The following is a 25,922-nucleotide window of genomic DNA, read 5'->3' as shown; positions in this document are numbered from 1 at the left end:
AGCTGGCTCTCCTTATGTATCCATTGCGCAGTCATTCATTCACCATGCATCTATTGAGCACATACTGTGTGTGAGACTCAGTGGTGCCAGGACAAACATGAAGAGAAGCCAATCTTGCCCTTGGGAAACTCTGGTAGGCTCAGAGAAGGACCTGTGTTATTCTGACACCATGATGGGACAGCCAGAGACAAAGGGCCAGAGTTGTCTTCTGAGAATGTGTGTGCTGGGTTTCAGAAGTCTCAGGCCTCCCAACCCAGGCTCCAAGGCCTCAGAGATCAGAGCACTGCTCAGTCCTTGAGCCGTTCCCCAACTTCCTGTAGGAAGTGTCCCTGAGTCCCCACCTGGGCAGGAGGCTGGACCACAGACAAATGGAAAATGCCTGAGCTTCATTTGCTGAAAAGTAGGGATGACTGGCGGGCACAGTGGCTCATGCCTGTAATCCCAGCAGTTTGGGAGGCTGAGGCGGGTGGAGCACCTGAGATCAGGAGTTCGAGACCAGCCTGGCCAACATGGTAAAACCCTGTTTCTACTAAAAATACAAAAAATTAGCCGGGCATGGTGGTGGGCACCTGTAATCACAGCTACTTGGGAGGCTGAGGCAGGAGAATCGCGTGAACCCGGGAGGCGGAGGTTGCAGTAAGTCAAGATTGCGCCATTGCACTCCAGTCTGGGAAATAAGAGCAAAACTCTGTCTCAAAACAATGACAACAAAAAAACAGGGGTGATGAAGTGAGGATAACTTAAGGGGTGCTCAGAAGCCAAAGACCCTGCCAGGTGGGCACCCCAGCCTGTGGGTGCCCTGTAAGCTTTCCTTCCCCCACCCCTTTTCACAGTCCAAGGTCTCCCCAGAGTGGTGGCTGCCCGCTCTGCTCCCCTCCCTTGTCCACCCTTCCTGAAGCCTCCTCTGAGGCAGGGAAGGTCTGCGCCCCTCCCCAGCCCTTCCACAGACACCTGTGGAAGACAAAGGCCACTCTCTGGGCCTCAGTTTTCCAAATAAATGGGCTGCATCTCTGTGGCCCCTGTGGTGGCAGCAAGCAGAGGGGCCCTCAGGCCAGGACGGAGTCAGCTCCAGGTGCCAGCCAGTGAAAAGAACCAGGGTCAGGATGGAGGTGGCTCCACCACACCTGGGAGGATGTGCCCAAACTGAGCTAAATCTGGCCTCGCCTGCAGTTGAGGTACGAGGCTCATTTCTGGCCAGGCATGACCACCACCAGGCACAGGGTCGGAGGAACCACAGTGCTCATCTTCCCTCTAGCCCGGGTGTGTGGCGCTAAACCAAAAAGAAAAAAGAAAACGCAACAAATCGAGGACCATCCTATGAAACCCAGATTATATTGTTTTAGGCATCTACAAATCCTTTGTGGAAAGGGCTAGGAAAGGAAGGAAGGAAGAAATGAACTAAATAAGTGATGTCACTCTTTTAGGGGAAAGGATACCAGCACCAACGGCCGGTGGACCAAAACTCAGACGCCAGAGGAATACTAGGTGCTAGACCTCCCGAAGGTTGCAGAAACCCAGAGCGCCTTAGGGTTAGGGTTAGGGTTAGGGTTAGGGTACGAGGACCTAAAAGACCCTGAGCTCAACAGCATTCGGATCACCAAGGCAGCCGCCTCAGGGCATGTGAACTACATACAGTCACTGGCCGCTTCTGGGCAAAGACAGCCAGGTGGCCCTGCCCCTTTATGGTATTTTCCAATAGTAATCTTAATTATTTTTTCCTGATTGTAAAAAGAACAAAGGCTGAGATGAAAATTTGGAAATTTAGTAAAGGTATTCAGAAAAACATTAGTTATCTGTGATCCTGACTTCCAGAGGTTACATTGCTAACATTGGGGTGTATTTTTTTCTGGTATTTTTCCTAACATATATGCACATGAGCCGTTTTCTTTTTCTTTTCTTTTCTTGAGGTGGAATTTCACTCTTGTTGCCCAAGGCTGGAGTGCAATGGCACAATCTCGGCTCCCTGTGCCCTCCACCTCTCAGGTTCAACAATTCTCCTGCCTCAGCCTCCCGAGTAGCTGGGATTACAGGTGTGAGCCACCACGCCCAGCCACATGTGCTGTTTTCTTGTCGTCATCATCATCATCAATGTGTGTATGTGTCTTACAAAATTGGGATCGTACTGTAAATGTAGTTTCGTACCCTACTTCATTCTCCTACCATTTGATCATGAGCATTTTCTCATGTCCCTAAATATACTTCAATTAAAAATAAACACCAGACATAGTGGCTCATACGTGTAATGCCAGCACTTTGGGAGGCCGAGGTGGGAGGATCACTTGAGCCCAGGAATTCTAATCCAGCTTGGGTAACACAGGGACACCCTGTCTCTACCAAAAATAAAAAAAAAATTAGCCAGACATGGTAGCGCACACCTGTAGTTCCAGCTACTCAGGAGGCTGAGGTGGGAGGATCACTATAGCCTGAGAGGTCAAGGCTGCCGTGAGCCATGATTGCACCACTGCACTCCCGCCTGGGAAACAGAGCAAGACCCTGTCTCAAAAAAAGAAGTGAAAGAAGTAGAGGAGGTGGAAGGAGCAACAGGAAAGGCTGGCACACTCAAGTGTAACTTTTATTGAAAAAAATCTGGCTGGGCATGGTGGGTCATACCTGTAATCCCAGCACTTTGGGAGGCCGAGGTGGGAGGATGAGGTCAGGAGTTGGAGACCAGCCTGGCCAACATGGAGAAACCCCACCTCTACTAAAAATACAAACATTAGCCAGGCATGGTGGCACACACCTGTAATCCCAGCTACTTGGGAGGCTGAGGCAGGAGAATTGCTTGAACCTGGGAGGTAGAGGTTGCAGTGAGCTGAGATCGTGCTACCACACTCCAGCCTGGGTGACAGAGCAAGACTCCATCTCAGAAAAAAAAAAAAAAAAATCCACATGTAAGTGGACCCATGTAGTTCAAGCTCAAGTTGTTCATGCGTGAAGTGTACTGTTTAGTGGCTGAATGATACTCACGCTGTAAGTCCCATGTTGCTGAGCATTTGCTTTGTTTCCCATTTTTCTCAGTTCTTAAGGTATAATTTATGTATATACTTTTTTTTTTTTTTTTTGAGATGGAGTCTCCCTCTGTTGCCCAGGCTGGAGTACAGTGGTACCATCTTGGCTCACTGCAACCTCTGCCTCCTGGGTTCAAGCGATTCTCCTGCCTCAGCCTCTTGAGTAGCTGGGACTACAGGCACCCACCACCATGCCCAGCTAATTTTTGTATTTTTAGTAGAGGGGGGTTTCACCATGTTGGTCAGACTGGTCTCGAACTCCTGACCTCATGATCCACCCACCTCAGCCTCCCAAAATGCTGGGATTACAAGCGTGAGCAACTGCGCCAGGCCAAATACACTCCTTTTAGTGTACAGTTCTTGAAGTTTTGATGAATGTATACAGTTATGTAATGTACTAGTCCATTCTCATGCTGCCACAAAGAACTTGCTCAAGACTGGGTAATTTATAAAGGAAAAAGGTTTAATTGACTCACACATCTGCATGGCTGGGGAAGCCTCAGGAAACTTATAATCATGGCAGAAGGGGCAGCAAACACATCCTTCTTCACATGGCAGCAGGAAAGAGACATGCTGAGCAAAGGGGAAAACCCCTTATAAAACCATAAGAACTCATGAGAATTTACTCACTATCATGAGAACAGCATGGGGGTAACTGCCCCCATGATTCAGTTACCTCCCACCAGGTTCCTTTCCTGACACATGAGGATTATGGGAACTACAATTCAAGATGAGATTTGAGTGGGACACAGCCAAACCGTATCACATAACCATCACCACAATCAAGATATAGAACTCTTCCATCACCTCCCCAACAGGTGGATCTTTGTAGTCAACCCCTCCTTACACCCCCAGTCCCTAGAAACCACTTAGATGTTTTCTGTTTCTACCTTTTCCAGAATGCCATAAGAATGGAACTGTGCAATATGTAGCCTTGTCTTTTTTCACTTCACATGACTCATCTGACATTCATCTGTGTGGTTTCATATGTCAGTATTTTGTTTCTTCTTCTTCCTTCTTCTTTCTTCTTCTTCTTTTTTTTTTTTTTTTGAAACGGAGTCTTGCTCTGTTGCCCAGGCTGGAGTGCAGTGGCACGATCTTGGCTCACTGCAAGCTCCGCCTCCCGGGTTCATGCCATTCTCCTGCCTCAGCCTCCCGAGTAGCTGGGACTACAGGCGCCCGCCACCACACCCGGCTAATTTTTTGAATTTTTAGTACAGACGGGGTTTCACCGTGTTAGCCAGGATGGTCTCGATCTCCTGACCTCGTGATCCGCCCGCCTCGGCCTCCCAAAGTGCTGGGATTACAGGCGTGAGCCACCACGCCCGGCTTTTTTTTTTTTTTTTTTGAGACAGGGTCTCCCTCTGTCACCCAGGGTGGAGTGCAGTGGTGCAATCTCTCCTCACTGCAACCTCTGCCTCCTGGGTTCATGCGATTCTCATGCCTCAGCTACGTGAGTAGCTGGAATTACAGCCACACGCCACCACCCCCGGCTAATTTTTGTATTTTTAGTAGAGACGGGGTTCTCCCATGATGGCCAGGCTGGTCTCAAACTCCTGGCTTCAAGTGATCTGCCCACTTTGGTCTCCCAAAGTGCTGGGATTCCAGGTGTAAGCCACTATGCCTGGCCTTCTTTTTTTTTATTTATTTTTATTTTTTTACTGACAGTGTCTCGTTCTGTCACCCAGGCTGGAGTGCAGTGATGCAATCATAGCTCACTGCAGCCTTGAACTCCTGAGCTCAAGTGATCCTCCTGCCTCAGCCTCCTGATTAGCTGGGACTACAGGCACGTGCCATCATGCCCCGCTAATTTTTTAATTTTTTGTAGAAGCGGGATCTTGCTATGTGGCCCAGGGTGGTCTCAAACTCCTGGCCAAAAGCCATCCTTCTGCCTCAGCCTCCCAAAGTGCTGAGATGACAGGCATGAGCCACCACACCTGGCCCCAGTAAGTTCATTTCAAATGTATCTGGCCTATACAGAAAGAATATGTCAAAGAGATAGCATTCACTTGTTTTCGCTTGGCACTAAGCAAAGTCCACAGGTGTTGTCTTCCAGGGGCAAGGGACAGGATCTGTGCGTATTCTCACTTGTGATTCATCATATGACTATGTAGCCATGTCTGGTTTCTCTTTAGGGTGGGATTTGGCTTTCAGCAAGCTCCTATTAAACAGTAAATGAACTAAATAAACACAATGCTGCTTCATTTGGCCATAGCTATGCCAGGATCTCTTCATGAAAGGCGAACAGCAAAGAGAGTTAGAATGCAAATACTCTACAAGAGGGACAATACTGGGCTGGGTGGCTCACCCCTGTAATCCCAGCACAGTGGGAGGCCGAGGCAGGCGGATCACTTGAGGTCAGGAGTTCGAGACCAGCCTGGGCAACATGGTGAAACCCCATCTCTACTAAAAATAGAAAAATCAGCTGGGTGTGGTGGCGGGTGCCTGTTAATCCCAGCTACTTGGGAGGCTGAGGCAGGAGCATTGCTTGAACCTGGGAAGCAGAGGTTGCAGTGAGTCAAGATCATACCACTGCACTGGGTGACAGAGCCAGACTCCGTCTCGAGAAAAAAAAAAAATGTGTAGCCCAGGATGCTCAAGGGTGGGGCCTTCTCAACATTCCCACCATCCTCATGGCAAACCCCTGGATTGTAGAGGGATTCTGCTTCTCTTCCCCCTCCTTTTTTGCATTTGAATTTGGATTACTGGGTTTTATTTCTACCCCTCCCCTGGCAGCAACAGATCTTTGCCCATTCCCTGAGACAGAATTTACTGCTTTTGCTTTTTTTCTTTCTCTTTTCTTTCTTTCTTTTTTTTTTTTTTTTTTTTTTTTTTTTTGTGACGAGTCTCCCTCTGTCGCTCAGGCTGGAGTGCACTGGCTTGATCCTGGCTCACTGCAGCCTTCCCCTCCCAGGTTCAAGCAATTCTCCTGCCTCAGTCCCCAAGTAGCTGGGACTACGGGTGTGCGCCACCACGCCGAGCTAATTTTGTATTTTTAGTAGAGACAGAGTTTCACCATGTTGGCCAGGCTGGTCTCGAATTCCTGACCTCAGATGATCTGCCCGCCTTGGCCTCCCAAAGTGCTGGGATTACAGCCATGAGCCACTGCGCCCAGCCTGCTTTTTTAGAAGAGAAGAGTCCAGAGGAAGCAGGTGGGGTCTGTGCCTGTTCCTGAGCAGCTGGATGCCCACCCCACAGAGAGGTCTCTCTCCGGGCTCTTTGCCAGTCCCCATCTTCCTTGTGAAGTACGGTTTCTGATGGAGGTTTATTAAAAAGGGCTTATGAATGAATGTGAACTCCCTTTGTATCTGAGGCCCCCAGCTAGTCCAAACTCACATGCCAACCTACACTTGGCCTTTAAGACTTCATTAAAATTATAGCCGATTTCCTGTTGCCAACTAGTTTGGCAGTAACCTCTTTCTCCTGCGCTCTGCCAAAGGTGAAGGGGTTCTTGTGTTCTGTCTTTGGAGAGGCTTCTGTTGTCTCTCTTTGGCGCTGAGGTTACTTGGTTGCCTTGCAACCTCAGCTTTCTGATGGGCTCAACAGAAGTTACAATTTGGTAGATTATCCAGCTTTTCTCATTATGATATTGGGAGGGAGAGCCTTTGTAGCTTTCTACATTCTAAGCCCATTCCACAAATCTTTATTGAATGCATACTATATGCCAGGCATTATTCTAGGTGCTGGGGATAAAGTAGTAGAAAAAACAGGCTGAGCACAGTGGCTCACACCTGTAATCCCAGCACACTGGGAGGCCAAGGCGGGCGGATCACTTGAAGGAGTTTGACACCAGCCTGGCCAGCATGGTAAAACCCCATCTCTACTAAAAATACAAAAATTAGCCAGGCGTGGCGGCAGCTGCCTACAGACAGCTACTCGGGAGGCTGAGGCAGGATAATTGCTTGAATCCACGAGGCAGAGGTTGCAGTGAGCTGAGGTTGCGCCACTGCACTCCAGCCTGGGTGACAAAGCGAGACTCTGTCTCCAAAAAAAAAAAAAAAAAAAGTAGAAAAATAGATCTGATTTCAAGAAATTTATATTCAATTGAGGAGAGGCAGATACAGATAGATAGAATATTATATATCATAATATTAGATGCCAATAAGTTCTATGAAAAACACTTAAGCAACTGACAGATAAGACAACCATAGTGTATTGGCCGGGTGCTGTGGCTCACGCCTGTAATCCCAGCTCTTTGGGAGGCCGAGGTGGGCAGACCACCTGAGGTCAGGAGTTCGAGACCAGCCTGGACAACATGGTGAAACTCCATCTCTACTAAAAATATAAAAATTAGCCACGCGTGGTGGCATGCACCTGTAATCCCAGCTACTCGGGAGGATGAGGCAGGAGAATTACTTGAACCCAGGAGGCAGAGGTTGCAGTGAGCCAAGATGGCACCACTGTACTCCAGCCTGGGCAACAGAGGGAGACTCCATCTCAAAAAAAAAAAAAAAAAAAAAAATTAGCCAGGTATGGTTGCGGGCGCCTATAATCCCAGCTACTCAGGAGGCTGAGGCAGGAGACTCGGCTGAACCTGGGAGGCAGAGGTTGCAGTGCGTCAGGATCACACCACTGCACTCTAGCGAGACTCCTCAAAAGAGAAAGGAGAAAAAACATTTGATTTCAAGAAATATATATATATATATATATTTTTTTTTTTTTTTTTTTTTGAGACAGAGCCCTGCTCTGTCGCCTAGGCTGGAGTGCAGTGGTGTGATCTCGGCTCGCTGCAACCTCTGCTTCCCGGATTCAAGCGATTCTCCTGCCTCAGCCTCCGAGTAGTTGGGATTACAGGTGCCCACCACCATGCCTGGCTAATTTTTGTATTTTTAGTAGAGATGGGGTTTCACCATGTTGGTCAGGCTGGTCTCGAACTCCTGACCTCATGATCCACCCACCTCAGCTTCCCAAAGTGCTGGGATTACAGGTGTGAGGCACCGCCCCCGGCCAGAAATATATATTTTTGTATTCAATTAGAGCCAGATACATATAGATAGAATATTATATATTATAGTATTAGATGCTAAGTTCTATGAAGAACACTTAAGCAACCATAGTGTATAAATGGTACCTCCTACTCCTTCCTCCCCTATTCGTGTAGATACTGTCTATAATTTACTGCTTTTGTTTCCCTCTCCTCAATCTCTATGGTGGAGAATGGGCTAGACTGCCCTACTCTGATAATATAACTTAGTAAGATTTCAGCTCCAAGTAGTAAATGGGACCATCATTCCCATTCCCATCAGGAAGGATAAAACTGCTCATAAACATGCCCGGTATTCTGCGTAAGGCCAAACTAGTACCTGGTGGACACAAAGCACAGGTGTTATACTTCGACTCAATACAGGAAGAACTTTTAAACCATCAGAGCTACCTGCAAAAGTAATGTACTTTTCTGGAAGATAATCAATTTCCCTTTCTTGGAAAAGTTGCAGCTTTGGGTTTATAAGTTACATTGTCTGCAAGCTCCCAACTGCCACCGAGGGTCTCCAAGCAGATAGGTGGAGTGTACATTTCCTGACTTCTAACAGTAGAAAGCCTCCACCAAAGGCTCTTCAGGATATCCCTAGGAAGCTGCTCACCTGTGCTACTCAGCACTGATTCTTTAATTTCTTTGTACAGATGAATAAACCATGGTTTATTTTATTTTACTTTTTGAGACAGGGTCTTGGTCTGTCGCCCATGCTGGAGTGCAGTGGTGCGATCTTGGCTCACTGCAGCCTCGACCTCCTGGGCTAAAGCGATCCTCCCACCTCAGCCTCCCAAGTAGCTAGGACTACAGGCCCATGCCAGCATGCCCGGCTAATTTTTGCATTTTTTGTAGAGACGGGGTTTCACCATATTATCCAGTCTGGTCTTGAACTCCTGAGCTCAAGTGATCCTCCCGCCTCAGCCTCCCAAAGTGCTGGGATCACAGGCATGAGCCCCTGAGACTGCAAATAAACCATGCTTTAGAGAAGGTAAGTGTCTTGATCAAGGCCACAGAGCTAGGAAGCAGCTGGCTGAACTGGGATTGAGGCCAAAGTAGTGCCTTTGATGCCAAAACCTGCTGTCCTTCCTCACTATCACCCAACCTCTTTCCAGTGGCTCCACACCCATTGTGGTGACAGAGGCACCTTCTGCTGAGTGTAAACTCTTCTGGCTGGAATTGTTTCCCAGAGGGTAGGGTGCAGCCCCGAGGGCTGGGGTTAAAAGTCAAGCTTCTCATCTGGACTCATCAGTTCTGACTGAGCACTTCTGCCTCAACCCGCACTGCCATCTCTCCATGAACGTGACACAAAAGCCCTTGGTTTCAGAAAGCCAGTTTCCGGGCAAAGAAAGCTTTCCACCCAGGGCCTGGCGTGAGCTGAGGGCAAGAATTAAAAAAAGAGTCGGGTGCGTCGGCTCACGTCTGTAATCCCAGCAATTTGGAAGACCGAGGTGGGTGGATCACCTGAAGTCAGGAGTTCGAGACCAGCCTGGGCAACATGGTGAAACCCTCGTCTCTACTAAAAATACAAAAATTAGCTGGGCGTGGTGATGTACGCCTGTAATCCCACCTACTCGGGAGGCTGAGGCAGGAGAATCGCTTGAACCAGGGAGGTTGCAGGGAGCCGCAATCGCGCCATTACACTCCAGCCTGGAGGACAGAGCGAGGCTCCGTCTCAAAAAAAAAAAAAAAAAAAAAGGGACGGCAACCAGCTAAGGTCCGGCGTCAAGGCACGGGCTCTCCGTCCGTCTCGTGCCGAAGGAGGGCGCGTGCGCCCCTTCCCCTGCCTCTGACCGTTCCATGGAAGCAGCCCGTTAGGCGAAATGGCGATCGACCAGGCGAAACGTTGGTGGATCCTATGGCAGCGCGCGTGGCAGGCAGCCACACCGGGGCCCGGCTTCGCCCAGCGCTAAGGGCGTGGAGCCGCGCCGCAAATGGCGCGCGAGCCTCCTGCGCACGCGCGTGCTGCGTCTGGGGTCGGGCCAGCGGCGCGGCTGAAGCGAGGGCGGGGAGGGAAAGCGAGCGGCGCCTGCGCCCCGGCGGTGGGCGGGCCCCGTCGTGGGCGGGGATTGGGGCGGAGCCTGACCGTTACGCGCAGCCCCGCCCCCGCGGCCTCGTCGCTCCTGCTGAGGCGGTAGCCGCTTTTCGTCGGCTCTTACCGGTTGGCTGGGCCCACTGCGCCGCGGCTCACAGCTGACGATGGGGGACCCCAGCAAGCAGGACATCTTGACCATCTTCAAGCGCCTCCGCTCGGTGCCCACTAACAAGGTAGCGGCCGCGGGCGAGTGCGGGCCTGCCTGGCATCCCTGCGGGAACCGGCGGGAGGCCCCTGCGGGCGCCAGTGGCCGTGGCTTGGGAGGCGGGGCCGGCGCGGCCTGTGACACGTCGCACTGTGGGGCCGCGGCAGCCTGGCCGGGACGGGGCGGGCGGGGCCGGGCAGCTGAGGGGCCCGGGCGGGAGGCCGCAGCGCGGGGGTCCTCACGCGAGCCGGGGAGCGTTCCCGGGGGCGGCGGCGCGGGCACACCCCCCAGCGAGCTCTTGGGGCGGGGGGCGAGCACCGGCGGCTCTGAGCGGGGGCGGGGGCATCCTCGGGGGCGCTGCGAGGAGGGAGCTCCCGGCTCGGAAACCCCGGCTGCTGGCGCCGGATGCGGGGAAAGCGCGGCTCCCCCAGCGCCACCCTGGAGCTCGACCCCGCCTGTTGGAGCCGGCTTGGCTCCTCGGGCCTTGCGGTGCCTGCCTCAGTTTCTCTTCCGATAAAGTTGCCGAGTGGTCTACGCTTTGGCTTCCGGCTTTTGTCGCTTTGGCCAGGGAGGCTCACCACAGCCTCCTCCCTCTCCTCGGTTCTCTTTGGAGATGGAGGTTTCCTTTTTTTTTTTTTTTTTTTGTCTCCAGAGGCTGTTCCCTCCGTGGAACTTTTACAGCTTTGCGCAGCTGGCTGGAGGCGTTGGGGTGACGCAGGGGGCTAAGGTGACACGTCGGGTCGGAGAGGGACTTGGAGAGTGCAAAGGGCTGTCGCGTCAGCGTGGACTCTCCCCGCCCCTCCTGTGACACGAGTTTTGTCTGGTCCCCACTGTCACTTCCCGAAGGGAACAGCTGTTATTGAGCATGGTCATGAACCTCGACATGCTGGCATAGAACGTTCCCGAGTGTTACAAAATAGGTTGTTTCTGTTGGTTTTAAGTCTTGATGGTACAGGGGAGCCCATATTTTTTCCAGCCTAGGTGAGGAAGGAAACAGTTTATTGGAGGTGATGTCTGATGGATGTGGGAAAGTTAAGAGAAAGGCTCCAGGAATTCTCCAGTGCCCGTTTCTTTACTGTTCTCTTGATTTCACATTTTTATTTATTTATTTTTTTAGAGACAGGGTCTCACCCCGTCACCCAGGCTGAAGTGTAGTGCCTTGATCCTAGCTCACTGCAACCTTGACCTATCCAGCCCAAGCCATCCTTCCTTCCCAGCCTCCTGATGAGGCTGACACCACAGGGCTGTACCACCACGCCCAGCTAATTGTTATTAATTAATTAATTAATTAATTTTTGTAGAGACAGGGTCTTGCTATGTTGCCCATGCTGGTGTCAAATTCCTGGGCTCAAGCAGTCCTCCTGCCTCCTCCTGCCTTGGCCTCCCAGAATGCTAGGATTACAGGCATGAGCCACCATGCTGGCCTTAATGTTCTTTTTTTTTTTTTTTTTTTAACGTTTTAATTTTAATTTTTTTGAGACAGAGCCTTGCTCTGTCGCCCAGGCTGGAGTGCAGTGGTGCGATCTCAGCTCACTGCAACCTCTGCCTCCTGGGTTCGAGCAATTCTGCCTCAGCCTCCTGAGTCGCCAGGATTACAGGCATCCACCACTACACTCAAATAATTTTTATATTTTTAGTAGAGACGAGGTTTCACCATGTCAGTCACTCTGGTCTCAAACTCCTGGCCTCAAGTGATCCACCCGCCTCGGCCTCCTAAAGTGCTGGGATTACAGGCGTGAGCCACCGCGCCCAGCCTTGATTTTTAAATTTAGATTGATGTGTTGATAAAGAGTGGGTCCTGTGTAACTTAGTCAAGATTGGGATCTGCGGTTAGCAATGTGTAAACTATATTTTTTTGTCACCTTTATCTCAGAAACATCAACATGTATTCTCTTTGATTTAATTCAAAGATAATTTTAAATTAGAAATCAATGTCTTTATATCAAGAGGCTTTTGAGAGACAGGCTTGTATTGTCCAAACTGCTACTTTCTAGGTATGTCACCCTTGGACAGGTTACTTGACCACTTTGTCCCTTTCTTCCTCCTCTGAAAATGGGGCATGAACTAGACCTAACTCAGAGGGTTATTGTGAAGATTAAATGGAATAATCCAAGAAAAACACTTAGAGTAGGAACTGCATATAATAGTCTTCAATAAATGGCAGCTGTTTTTATGATGAAGAACACACCTGTGAAAAATTTTATATTCTGTAATAAGATTAATAAAAGCAATGAGCAAAAATGTTTTCTGGTAATGTTTAACAGTAATGTGCTATATTTCTTGGTTGAGACCTTTTATTTGATCATTGGTTTGAAACCCTTACCTAAACGAAGATAACAATAGCATTTTAAAATTGGGGTCATAAAAGACAGCTCTAAGATACATGAGCCAGGAAAGGTAATCAAAGAAAAACAAGTCGGCTTACTTTTAGAACATGGTATCCAATTTCTTCGTCTCATGTATGATGATTTACTCTAGATCAAAGGTCATGAGGGTCAATTCTCTTTTTTCTTTTCCTTTCTTTTTTTTTTTTTTGAGACAGTCTAGCTCTGTTGTCCAGTCTGGAGTGCAGTGGTGCGATCTTGGCACACTGCAACCTCCTCCTCCCAGGTTCAAGCGATTCTCTTGCATCAGCCTCCTGAGTAGCTGGGACTACAGGCGTGTGCCATCACGCATGGCTAATTTTTGTATTTTTAGTAGTAATGGAGTTTCACCATATTGGCCAGGCTGGTCTCAAACTCCTGACCTAAAGTGATCCGCCTGTCTCAGCCTCCCAAAGTGCTGTGATTACAGGCGTGAGCCACCGCACCTGGCCAAGGGTGAATTTTCTTGTTTGTGAAATCCTTCTTTGTTGCTATACCATTCCTTACTTTTATATGGGTTGGGTTATTCATTCAACAAGTATTCATTAAGCACCTATGCTATGCTGGGCACTGTGTAGAGCATGAAAGGTATGTACACTGATGGTATGTTCCTGTCCTCAGGGAACTTATAGTCTAGTGGACAGATGAAGGGCAGATGCAGGACGGCAGGTGGTATGTTTTCTGCTCTGAAGCACAGTGTGGTGGAGCGGGAAGAGTGGCTCTGGGAACAGACTGCATGGGATCCAGTCCCCATTGTGGGCATTTCCACTAAGGAATTACTAAGAAGTGGCCACTTCTTATCTGTCATACTTAATTCAGTAATTCCTTAGTTTTCTTTAAAATGGAGATGAAGATTTACCACCACCATCCCACGCCCAGAAGGGCTCTTCATGCTCTCTGCAGCATGGTGCTTCTGTCGCTTACAGAACAACTTGCCTTTGATGATTTTCAAGAGAGTTGTGCTGTGAGGTGGCAAAAGTATCCAGGCAGCAGGATGCCAGTGCCTCAAGGAAAAAATGGTCCTTTTCGGCAATGTGTTCGGTACTGGGGGTTTGGCCCTTGTGTATTACTGCATACAAAAGACTTTTTCCAGGGCTTTGTATTACCAGTTGGCATTGGAGCAGGTGCATAGCCATCCCAAGGCACAGGGAGCTCTGGGCCCTCTTCTCAACATTCACTGTCTCAGACTCACCAAGCACAACTTTGTGGACATTGCTGATGCCAAGTTGAAGATTCCTAGCTCTGGATCCAAGTCAGAGGGCCATCTCCATGTCAGCTCATCCAGAAGTGCCCCTTTCAGAGGTGGCACCTTGATGAGGTCTTCCTAGAGCCCAAGGATGGCCAGCAGATTCCCATGTTCAAGCTCAGTGGGGAGAATGGTGAAGAAGTGAAAAAGGAGTAGAAACGATCCAAAAGACCCAGCTTTCTTCTAGTCTGGCCTTCCCTTATCTCCACCATGTGCCCACCAGGGGTGATGGCCCATCTGAGTGACAGACACTCCCGTAAGCTAATTTTCCAGCCACCAGTGGAATGATTGTATGTGCTGGCATATGGTAATTTTGGTATAATTCTAACTTGGGCACAACGAATGCTATTGTCATTTTTAAACTGAATCAGAAAGAAACTCTTATTATAAGATAATTTATGTGAAAGTTCTTTGTTTAAGAAAGCACATGATAAAAGGAATCAGAATTAAGAAAACATTCGTTGATTTAAAAAACAAATAAATAGGCCGGGCGCGGTGGCTCACGCCTGTAACCCCAGCACCTTGGGAGGCTGAGGCGGGTGGATCACCTGAGGTCAGGAGTTCAAGACCAGCCTGGCCAACATGATGAAACCCCGTCTCTACAAAAATACAAAAATTAGCTGGGCATGATGGCGAGTGCCTGTAATCTCAGCTGTTCGGGAGGCTGAGGCAGGAGAATCGCTTGAATCCAGGAAGCAGAGGTTGCAGTGAACCAAGGTCACGCCACTGCACTCCAGCCTGGGCGACAGAGAGCGACTCCATCTCACACGCACACACAAATAAAATAAAATTAAATAAATAAAATGGAGATCAAGACTAGCTACATAATTTGTGAAATGTACAAAATGAAAAATGCAGGGCCCTTGTTTGAACAGTATTAAGAATTTCGGCCAGACACAGTGGCTCACACCTGTAATCCTAGCACTTTGGGAGGCCAAGGTGGGTGGATCATCTGAGCTCAGGAGTTCGAGACCAGCCTGGGCAACATGGTGAAACCCCATCTCTACTAAAAATACAAAAAATTAGCCAGGCGTGGTGGCATGTGCCTGTAATCCCAACTACTCGGGAGGCTGAGACAGGAGAGTTGCTTGAACCCAGGAGGCGGAGGTTGCAGTGAATCAAGATCACGCCATTGCACTCAAGCGTGGGCGACAGAGCGAGACCCTATCTCAAAAAAAAAGAATTTCAAGATGAGGCTAGGCGCGGTGGCGCCTGTAATCCCAGCACTTTGAGAGGCCGAGGCAGATGAATAGCTTGAGCTCAGGAGTTTGACACCAGCCTGGGCAACATGGTGAAACCTCATCTCTACCAAAAAAAAAATAAAATTAGCCATGCATGGTGGCTCATGCCTGTGGTCCCAGCTGCTCGGGAGGCTGAGGTGGGAGGATTGCTTGAGCTCGGGAGGCAGAGGTTGAAGTGAGTCGAAATCATATCATATACTCCAGCGTGAGACCCTATCTCAAAAAAAAAAAAATTTTTCAAGATGAGACAGCAGAGCATTAAGCCAATCACACACTCTTTTATTCTAAGTGTGGGGCCCTCTGCGACTGCGTAGATCACACACATGCCCAGGAAGCTGGCCCTGATGGGGATGATCATAGTACCTTCTACTAGTACCCTACTAATGAAAGCGTTGTTAGGAAGATGAAATTGGCTAAAGTGCCAACAATAGTGCCTGAATTAAACACTCAATATTAGCTGTTATTATTATTTGTATACTAATTATTCTCATCATTAAACAAAACAAATTGTCAGTGAAAAGCTATTTCTTGCTCATCACCATAAGAACTGATGTTCTGCTTTAAAAGCCACATCTTGACTTTGGTTTGGGATTGCATATCAAATCAAAGCGCAGTCCCTGCTTCCAAAGCATAGCCTCCTGGTATAGCAGGAGGATCAAGGCAGCATTTATGGGAGCCAGACCTGTATTTCTCACCACTTCTGACCTCCACATGTCCCAGTCTCCACTTGTTAGCTCCTCTACCCCTATAAACTGCTCCATCATGTGCATTTGCATTTAGTGAGCACCTGTGTTGTGCCAGGCATGGTGCCAAGCTCAGGTGAATAAGGTAGACATGCCCCCCCCCTCCTCATGGGGCTACATTTTAGCAATCCCTTAGCTTAGGTGATGGGTCCGGAGGATGCCAAAGCTGCCTGCCTCATTAGGAACCTCACTGCTCTCTTCTTGTAGCCAGTCTGGTGACCACCTCAGAAGTGATTCTCAAACTTGGCCTGCTCTGGGCTGTGTACCCAAAATCTCTGCCATCACCTCTACCAAAAACCCTTTGCATCCTGTCCTTGCTTACTAGGAAACAATCTTGTAACTAATTGTCTTGCCCACTGGACTGCTAGACTGTGGGCTCCATGTGGGCAGACTTCCTGAACCACGCTAGTATGTCCACTTGGTATGTGCCAGGTACACTTGATAGTAAGTGCACAGCAACTGGTAGTTGAGTGACTAGGTGAGAAATTACACACAGCCTGACGGGGAAGAACAGCACCTTTTGGCAGAGTCTGTCGTTTTGTTTGATGCCCCACAGAAGAGGGTTCCCCAATGGCCATCACCACAGGGCGTTTGAATTTGCGCGTCTGTCTTCCCCACTTCTCAGTGAGCTCTTTAAAGACTAGCACCAATAAGCGTTCAGCTAGTGTTTGTGCTGCTACTTTTTCATACCTCATCACCTGTCACATGTCTGACATACAGCAGGTGATCAGTAAACACCAAAGTAAATCCCCTGGCCTCTTTTTGTGTCAGTTGTCACTCCACCCCGATTATTCAGTGTGCGATCAGTGTGAGCATATTGTGGTGAGGGGCTTTAGAAAACCCACTCGTGTTTCCTCTCTTGTATTGCCCTTGTATTGCCCTGAAAAGACCAGAAGCCAGATCTTGCTTGATAATGATAGGTTGGACAACCTTCACATAAGTGATTCTGCCTATAAAGTATACCTTTTTTTTTTTTTTTTTTTTTTTTTTTTTTGATAGCAGGGTCTCACTGTTGCTGAGGCTGGAGTGCAGTGGAATGGTCTCCGCTCATTGCATCCTCCGCCTCCCAGGCTCAAGCGATCCTCTCACCTCAAACTCCTGAGTAGCTGAGACTACAGGCACGTTCTACCACGCCGGCTAATGTTTTTAATTTTTTGGTAGAGATAGGGTTTCGCCATGTTGCCCAGGCTGGTCTCAAACTCTTGAGTTCAAGCGATCTACCTGCCTTGGCCTCCCAAAGTGCTAGGATTACAGGTGTGAGCCACTGCACCCAGCCTATATATCTAATATGTATTTTTTTTCCTGCAAAAAGATTAAAAACAATTCTATTAGAGGAATTTTTTCCCTATTCGGAGTTTAATGAGTTATAAATACTACTTTCCACAACAAGCACTGTGTATTTTATGGGCCCAGCACACTTCCGATGCGTGACTCTGCTAGTTAGCACTGTGTATTTTAAAGTACTTTTATGCTCCTGTTGGGCTTCAGTGTCAGTGTTGAAGGGGCTAGTAATTTTTGAGCTGGCAATACATTTTTAAAGTTATTCTTTTGAGTAACAAATATTTACTGAATGCTTACCATGGGTAAGCCTATTTTTCAGGCTGTGTGTGAGATTTAAAAGTACACAACTATTCAGCAAACACTTATTGTGCATTTACCATGTGCAGGTTCTGTGCTAGTGGACAGGAAAGCAAGGTGACAGGAGCCGGACGTGGTGGCTCACACCTGTAATCCTAGCATTTTGGGAGGCCGAGAGGGCCCAAATTGCTTGAGCCCAGGCGTTCAAGACCAGCTTAGGCAACATAGCAAGATCCCCATCTCTACAAAAGAAAAAAAAAAAATCTGGGCACGGTGGCATACACTTGTCCTAACTGCTTAGGAGGCTGAGGGGGGTGGATGGCTCGAGCTCAAGAGTTCGAGACTGCAGTGAGCTAGGACCGTGCCACTGCACTCCAACCTAGGTGACAGAGCCAGATCTTGTCTCTTTAAAAAAAAAAAAAAAAAAAAGCCATAAAGCAGCGAGCTAGGACCATGCCACTGCACTCCAGCCTAGGTGACAGAGCCAGACCTTGTCTCTAAAAAAAAAAAAAAAAAAAGGCCATAAAGCAGCGAGCTAGGACCGTGCCACTGCACTCCAGCCTAGGTGACAGAGCCAGACCTTGTCTCTTTAAAAAAAAAAAAAAAAAGCCATAAAGCAGCGAGCTAGGACCGTGCCACTGCACTCCAGCCTAGGTGAGAGCCAGACCTTGTCTCCTTAAAAAAAAGAAAAAAAGCCATAAAGATTAGCAAAAGGGAAAGATTCTACCCCTGTAAGAGCTCTCAGTGCCCTCAGTGGGCAGGGAACGTAGTCCTCGGTTATGAACCTCCATCTAAGAGTTATCAAAGTGACCTGGACAGAGTGAGGCGGTGGAGGTAGAGAAGGGCACAGCATCTCGTAAAGGAATATCTCTCTGTATTAGTCATCTATTGCTGTGTATCAGATCACCCCCAACTTGGCATCGTAAAACAACAGATAGTTCTGAGGGTCAGGAATTTGGGGGTGACTTAGCTGGCTGCTTCTGACCCAGGGTCTTTCATGAGGCTGCAGTCAAGCTGTTGGCCCAGGGCTGAGGTCATCTGGGAGCTTACTCACATGGTGGTTGGCAGGCCTCCTCTCCTCGCTGGCAGTTGGACTGAGGGCCTCAACTCCTCAGCACTTCACCCTCTCCACAGGGCAACCTGAGTGTCCTCAAGACATGGCACCTGGCTTCCCCTAGAGCTAGTGATCCAAGGTGGGGAGGGAGAGAGAAAAAGAGAGTGGGGGAGACAGGAAAAGGCCATAGTGTCATTTGTAACCCAATCTCAAAAATGACATGGTCATTTCTGCCATACACACATAGACACACAGATCACCTTGGTAAAGTGAGGGTGGAGATTACACGGGATGCAAATACCAGGAGGTGGGTTTCATTGGGGCCATCTTGGAGTCTGGCTGCCACAACCTCTTCCTCTGGCTGAGGAGAGAAGCAATATGCGCAACAGCCTGCCATCTGGTATAGCCACTGCCAGGAAGGATGGTAGGGCTGGAGTGTTTCTAGGCAGGGCTGCTTCCCTCACTAGCATTCCTTTACATGACTGGTAGGATCCCTGCTGATGCTTCAAGGATAAGGCATGTTTGAGATGGTACACAAACCTAAATTCTCTTCACTATGTATAGTGTGCATTGTTAAAATATATACATGATAGCCCGGGCGCAGTGGCTCACGCCTGTAATCCCAGCACTTTGGGAGTCCAAGGCGGGTGGATCACGAGGTCAGGAGATCGAGACTATCCTGGCTAACACGGTGAAACCCCATCTGTACTAAATATACAAAAAATTAGCTGGGCCTGGTGGCGGGCGCCTGTAGTCCCAGCTACTCAGGAGGCTGAGGCAGGAGAATGGCATGAACCTGGGACGCGGAGCTTGCGGTGAGATGAAATCGTGCCGCCGCACTCCAGCCTGGGCGACAGAGCGAGACTCCGTCTCAAAAATAAATAAATAAATATATATATAACACAATCTGTAATATACTATATAAATCATGTAGTAAACTGGGCACAGTGGCTCGTGCCTGTAATCCCAACACTATGGGAGGCCGAGGCTGCCGGATCACCTGAGGTCAGGAGTTCGAGACCAGCCTGTCCAACATGGTAAAACCCCATCTCTACTAAAAGTACTAAATTAGTTGGGTATAGTGGTGTGAGCCTGTAGTCCCAGCTACTCCGGAGGCTGAGGCAGGAGAATCAATGGAACCTGGAAAGCGGAGGTTACAGTGAGCCGAGATCGCACCATTGCACTCCAGCCTGGGTGACAGAGCGAAACTCTGTCTCAGAATAAAAAAATACATAATATAGTAATTAACTATACTAATTTATAATTAATATAATTATATATAATATAATAATAAAAGAGCATGAAATTTGAGGCTTTTAAAAAAACCTAGGTGAGATATTTTCTAGTAATACAATCCCAAAGTTTACATTGTAAAGGTTAAACAGTTTTCAAGCTAAGTCATTTACTGTATCTTACAGGATAATTTATTTGGCTAACATAAATTAGTAACTGAATTTAACATTTTTTTTCAGGTGTGTTTTGATTGTGGTGCCAAAAATCCCAGCTGGGCAAGCATAACCTATGGAGTGTTCCTTTGCATTGATTGCTCAGGGTCCCACCGGTCACTTGGTGTTCACTTGAGTTTTATTCGGTAAGTGAATCTTCTCTCATTGGGGTGAGATTGATTACATTGTTACATGGGTGTTTTTTTCCCTTTTTTCTTTTCTTTTTTTGAGACAGTGTCTTGCCTTGTCACCTGTCACCTTGGCTGCAGTAGTGCCATCATAGCTCACTGGGCTCAAGCGAACTCAGCCTCTACAAAAAATAAAAAATGTTGTGGTGTGATGATGTATAACTGTAGTCCTAGTTACTCAGGAGGCTGAAGTGGGAGGATCACTTAAGCCCAGGAGTCAAGGCTGCAGTGAACTATGATCTTGCCGCTGCATTCCAGCCTGGGCGACAGAGTAAGACCCTGCCTCTTAAAAAAAAAAAAAAGAAAGAAAGAAATGTGATTTTCAGTGTTGCCATACAGTATTAAAAGGTGAGGCCTTTAAGAATTGATTGAGCTCTCATTGGTATGGGTTAATGGGTTATCATGTAAGCGGCTTTATAGGAAGAGGAGGAGAGACCTGAGCTAGCACACTCAGCGTTCTCACTAGGCGATGCTGCCTCTGGACTCTACAGAGTCCAACCAGTAAGAAGGTTCTTACCAGATGTAGCCCCTTGACCTTGGTCTTCTCAGCCTCCTTAACTGTAAGAAATCAACTTCTTTTCTTTATAAATTACCCAGTTTCAGGAATTCTGTTACAAGCTATGAAAAACCGATTTATGTCAATCATCTTCTAATAATTCGGCAGTACAAAGTACAGACTCATGGGAGAAGGGGAATCAGGTGCTGTGGGTCTGTCCTATGTCCTCCAAAGTGGAGAGTTTATGTCAATGATGAGACACTCTCCTTGTATCAGGGCTTCACTTCCAGCGTAATCTTATAGCTCTGGCTTCCAAGGACACTAATATCACAAAGCCTGAGTGAATGATTTTTAGTGGCAGTTTCAAATGTTTATAACATGAAGGTCTTTTTTCTCCTTTTATCTGAAGACTTGGGCTGCATTGGCCCCTCTGGTGAGTAAACCGTCTTCTACTTCTGATACTCTATGGCAATAGCCCATATGGGGCCTTTTGCATCAGAAGAAGACACCACCTTTGGACTGACAGTCTGATGGGATAACCCCACAGTCCAGTGGGAGGCAGGACTATTTGTGAAGTGAAATAAATTGAAATAATAAAAGAAATAATGGAAAGATCTCCAGGGCTTGGAAGCTAAGCAAGGCCTGCCTGTCACCTGCCACAGGCCCTTGCCAGGACAACTTGTGCAGAGCACCCTCAAACAGCCATGGCTTAGTCATTGCTGCCTCCCCCAGACAATTTCCAGAGATTTCCCTACTCCATCTTTTCTAGGGAAGGAACCAGCTAGGCTGCCCATCTGGAATTGTGGCAAGCAATCTTATATTATGACTTAAGGAATATTGAAATATTGATAGAACGTGATTATTAAAAAGGAGCATTTGTTTCTATAGGATAAAATCTATTATAATTCTTTGTCTTTTTTTTTTTTTTTTGAGATGGAGTTTTGCTCTTGTCGCCCAAGCTGGAGTGCAATGGCGCGATCTCTGCTCACTGCAACCTCCACCTCCTGGGTTCAAGCGATTCTCCTGCCTCAGCCTCCCAAGTAGCTGGGATTACAAGTGCGCGCCACCACACCCAGCTAATTTTTGTATTTTTAGTAGAGATGGGCTTTCACCTTGTTGGCCAGGATGGTCTTGATCTCCTGACCTTGTGATCCACCCCCCTCGTCCTCCCAAAGTGTTGGGATTACAGGCGTGAGCCACTGTGCCTGGCCTTGCCTTCTGTTTTCTTCTAAGAGTTTTATAGTTTTAGGTCTTACCTTTAAGTCTTTGATTCATTTTGAATTAATTTTTGTTCACAATGTCAGGTAAGAGTTCAACTTCATTCTTTTGTATGCGGATACCTAGTTTTTCCATCACCATTTGTTGAAAAGACTGTCTTTTCCCCATTGAATCAAACTTGGGGTTTTTGTTGTTGTTGTTTTGGGTTTTTTTTTTTTTTTTGAGATGGAGTCTTGCTTTGTCACCCAGGCTGGGGTGCAGTGGCACGATCTTGGCTCACCTCAACTTCCGCCTCCCAGGTTCAAATGATTCTCCTGCCCTCAGTCTCCTAAGTAGCTGGGATTACAGGCATGTGCCACCACGTCCAGCTAATTTTTGTACTTTTAGTAGAGACAGAGTTTCGCCGTGTTGGCCAGGTTGGTCTTGAACTCCTGACCTCAGGTGATCCGCCCGCCTCGGCCTCCCAAAGTGCTGGGATTACCCCGGCTAAAGCTTGTTTTTAATGTACTTTGTTTTCCAGATTGATCATTACCGGTTAACTTATGGTAACCTACTCTGCCCAGAGCAGATGAAGACTAGACTCAAGGCAATACCTAGTTACTTCTCTTCCTTCTGTCTTTACTGTGTTCTTTCCCTCTTTCTTTCTGCTAAGTCTCGCCCATTATAACCTCTCCTTCTTCCTCATCGCTAAAGAATACTTCCAGTTTAAGCCATTCCAGGAAATCGGGTGGTTTTATGATGTGTTCCTCCCTGAGGGAAGGAGTGACCTAGAGCCTGAGGGGCAGTACAGCAGGATCTGTTTGGGCCATTGCAGGTTTAATCACTGACCTTTTAAAAGTCAGATAAATAGAACTATATGAGTCACGATGCTTGTAAATGATTCAAAAACAACAATTAAAATTCATGATACAACCTTAGGGCAGGAGTCTAGGATTTGGGCAAGAAAAAGTCAAGGATGAGAAGGTACTCAGTATTGTTTTTGCTGTTATTTTTAAGGCAGAGAAGAGCTATTCTTTAAACATTTTTGTTCCTTAAAAAAAACTGGGGGGCCGGACATAGTGGTTCACACCTGTAATCCCAGCACTTTGGGAGGCCAAGGTGGAAAGATCACTTGAGCTTGGGAGTTTTTTGGGTTTTTTATTTGTTTTTTGTTTTTTTTTTCTTTGAGACAGAGTCTCACTCTATCCCCTCGGCTGGAGTGCAATGGCATGATCTCAGCTCACTGCAACCTCCGCCTCCCGGGTTCAAGCAATTCTCCTGCTTCAGCCTCCGAAGTAGCTGGGATTACAGGTGTGCGCCACCACACCCAGCTAATTTTTGTATTTTTAGTAGAGACGGGGTTTCACCATGTTGGCCAGGCTGGTCTTGAACTCCTGACCTCATGTGATCCACCCACCTCAGCTTCCCAAAGTGCTGGGTTTACAGGCATGAGCCACAGCACCTAGCCGAGCGTGGGAGTTTGAGGCTGCAGTGAGCTATGATCTCACCACTTCACTTCAGTCTGGGTGACAGAACAAAGACCCTGACTCAAACAACAACAACAACAACCACCAAAAAAAAAAACAAAAAAAACCACTAGCTAATTGGGAAAAAATCCAAGCAGCCCCAAAATATATAAAGTCTCTCCTCTAGAATACTTTTCCCCTCTTCTTCCCCTCCCACTGCCAGACACACACACATGCACTGCTTCCTGTGTGGCATGGGTGGTGTGCATATTTAAGTGGAGTTTTTTTTCTTTAACTAGAATTTCAAGTCAACAAATTTACAGAGGAAAAATAATTTATAAGTTATGGCTTTTGCCAAGCAAAGGGGGGAAGGCAGATTAAGAGTATGTGGAGAAGGCAAACTGCATTGGTTGCTGACTGCTCCCAGAGTGGACCTGATTGAACTGACCTCTGCCCCTTTTCACCTCCATTACTGGGATCTCCATGTTTCAGGCTGCTCCTCCCCTCTAGCTCTGTTTCTTCTCAAGTTTGCCGTTACGTATTTCATGAGCTTATTAAAGGTGAATGGGATCCCTGCATCGATCTTGTTGGCCTGGGGTTAGGGACAGGCTTAAATACAACGTAAATAAGAAGATAGACTGCAAAGTTATGCATGAGAGATGGAAACTAAGTCCTGTGCCCACTTCTGGTTGGAAAATAAGGCAAAGTTTAAAAGAGGTAACATTTGCAGTGAACTTGGAAGGTTTGGTGAGGTTTTGATAATGGAGACAAGGCCGGGCATGGTGGCTTGCGCCTGTAATCCCAGCACTTGGGAGGCCGGGGTGGGAGGATAGCTTGAGCCCAGGAGTTTAAGACCAACCTGGGCAACATAGTGAGACCTCATCTCCAAAACAACAAAAAGATAATGGAGACAAGGGAGGGAAAATTGAGGTCAGCACTCGGACCTTCAGATATAAAAGCAGGAAAAAGCGAAATGCTTTGTAGCGACTTTTTGTATGCATAGGAAAATAAAGAGAAGTAAGGGTGAAAGGAGAGGATCTGTGTCATATTGTGGAGCGCTTTAGCTGCCACACTGGGAGCTAAAAGTTCACTCCTGAGGCCCTGGGGGGGTGAGGCATGTGGGGAGGCTGACTCAGCCTGGGCAGAGCAGGAGACAGCATCAGGAAGAGGTGAGGACCGAGGCTGAGGATGCAGGAGCGGGGATGTGGTTGGGGGGTCGGGGGGAGGCAAATCTGAGCTGTCCTTTCCTGGCCTTGGGTGTGTTCCTTACCTCTGAATGTCTTACTTTCCTTCTCTTGAAAGTGAGGGTGAGAATACTAGGACCTGCCATACAGGGTGTTGGCAGGAGCGAGCAAGAGAGCCCGATACAGCCTGGCACATAGTGAGCCCTAGAACATGTTGATGATGACCAGGGCAGAATCTGGGCTCCTGCTCGGTGGACACTGGGGAGAACCTTTTTATGATGTTGGTGTAGAAAGGCAACGCTTTTTATGACCTTATAGAGGTAATCAAACAAGTTATAAACAAAGGGCGGCTGGGAAATTACTGAGATTGTCTATAAGTAAAACTCTAGATTAATAATGGTATGCACTTTGGGAGGCTGAGATGGGGGGATTGCTTGAGGCCAGGAGTTCGAGACTAGCCTGGCGAACATGGCAAAACCCCGTCTCTACTAAAATTACGAAAATTAGCCAGGTGTGGTTCCGCACGCCTCTAATCCCAGCTACCTCTGGAGGCTGGGGCACAAGAATTGCTTGAATCCAGAAGGCAGAGATTACCATGAGCTGAGATCGCCTCACTGTACTCTAGCCTGGGCAACAGAACGAGGCTGTGTCTCAAAAAAAAAAAGGTATGGTTCACTGGGCATGGTGGCTCACACCTGTAATCCCAACACTGAGAGGCTGAGGTGGGAGGATTGCCTGAGCCCAGGAGTTCTAGACCATCTTGGGCAACATAACAAGACCCTATCTCTATTAAAAAAAAAAAAAAAAAAAGGCTGGGCACGGTGGCTCATGCCTGTAATAACAGTACTTTGGGAGGCCAAGGTGGGTGGATCACCTAAGGTCGGGAGTTTGAGACCAACCTGACCAACATGAAGAAACCCTGTCTCTGCTAAAAATACAAAAATTAGCCGGGCGTAGTGACACCTGCCTGTTATCCCAGCTACCCAGGAGGCTGAGGCAGGAGAATCACTTGAAGCCAGGAGGCAGAGGTTGCGGTGAGTCAAGATCGCACCATTGCACTCCAGCCTGGGCAACTCCGTCTCAAACAAACAAACAAAAAAAAGCCCGGCATGGTAGCTACCATCTACTTGGGAGGTTGAGACAGGAGGATTGCTTGAGCAATCCTGGTTGAGGCTGCAATGAGCTGTGATCACACCACTCCATTCCTGGGTGATGGAGTGAGACCCTGTCTCAAAAAAAAAAAAAAAGAAAGAAATTAGTAAATATAAGGGCAGCACAAAGGAAAGTTTTGGTGGACCTAAAGCTTCTTTTCTTTTCTTTCTTCCTTGCCCATTTTGTAAAAGGTATTCTGCCTATACTCATGCTAAAATATCCACATTCCTTTACAGTTAGTGTAGGGCAAGCTATTACTGAATAACAACCTCTGCTTTTTGCTCATTTCTGTGGATTCAGTATAAAGATTCTAACATTGTTGCTTTACCGTCGACCCCTTGGTGAATGTGCA

General features: G+C 47.7%; 1 protein-coding gene and 1 pseudogene across 4 annotated transcripts in view; both read left to right on the top strand.

The window, feature by feature from the left end:
* Window positions 1-9,988: 9,988 nt before the first annotated feature.
* The window catches only part of ARFGAP3 (ADP ribosylation factor GTPase activating protein 3), a 60,974-nt gene continuing 45,040 nt past the window's right edge, over window positions 9,989-25,922 (top strand). For 2 of the 4 annotated variants that reach the window (XM_016938762.3, XM_024352507.3), the window contains exons 1-2: window positions 9,998-10,245; window positions 19,915-20,033. In XM_016938762.3, the coding sequence (XP_016794251.2) occupies window positions 10,177-10,245; window positions 19,915-20,033 (188 nt within the window). In that variant the 5' untranslated portion in view covers window positions 9,998-10,176. 4 annotated transcript variants of the gene reach the window in all.
* On the top strand, window positions 13,506-14,082 carry LOC134809699 (cytochrome c oxidase assembly factor 1 homolog; annotated as a pseudogene).

Source organism: Pan troglodytes, chromosome 23 (genome assembly GCF_028858775.2).
Source record: "Pan troglodytes isolate AG18354 chromosome 23, NHGRI_mPanTro3-v2.0_pri, whole genome shotgun sequence".
Taxonomy (NCBI): Eukaryota; Metazoa; Chordata; class Mammalia; order Primates; family Hominidae; genus Pan; species Pan troglodytes.
The sequence above is the reverse complement of the archived record's forward strand: the minus strand, read 5'-3'. Positions and strand labels throughout refer to the sequence as shown.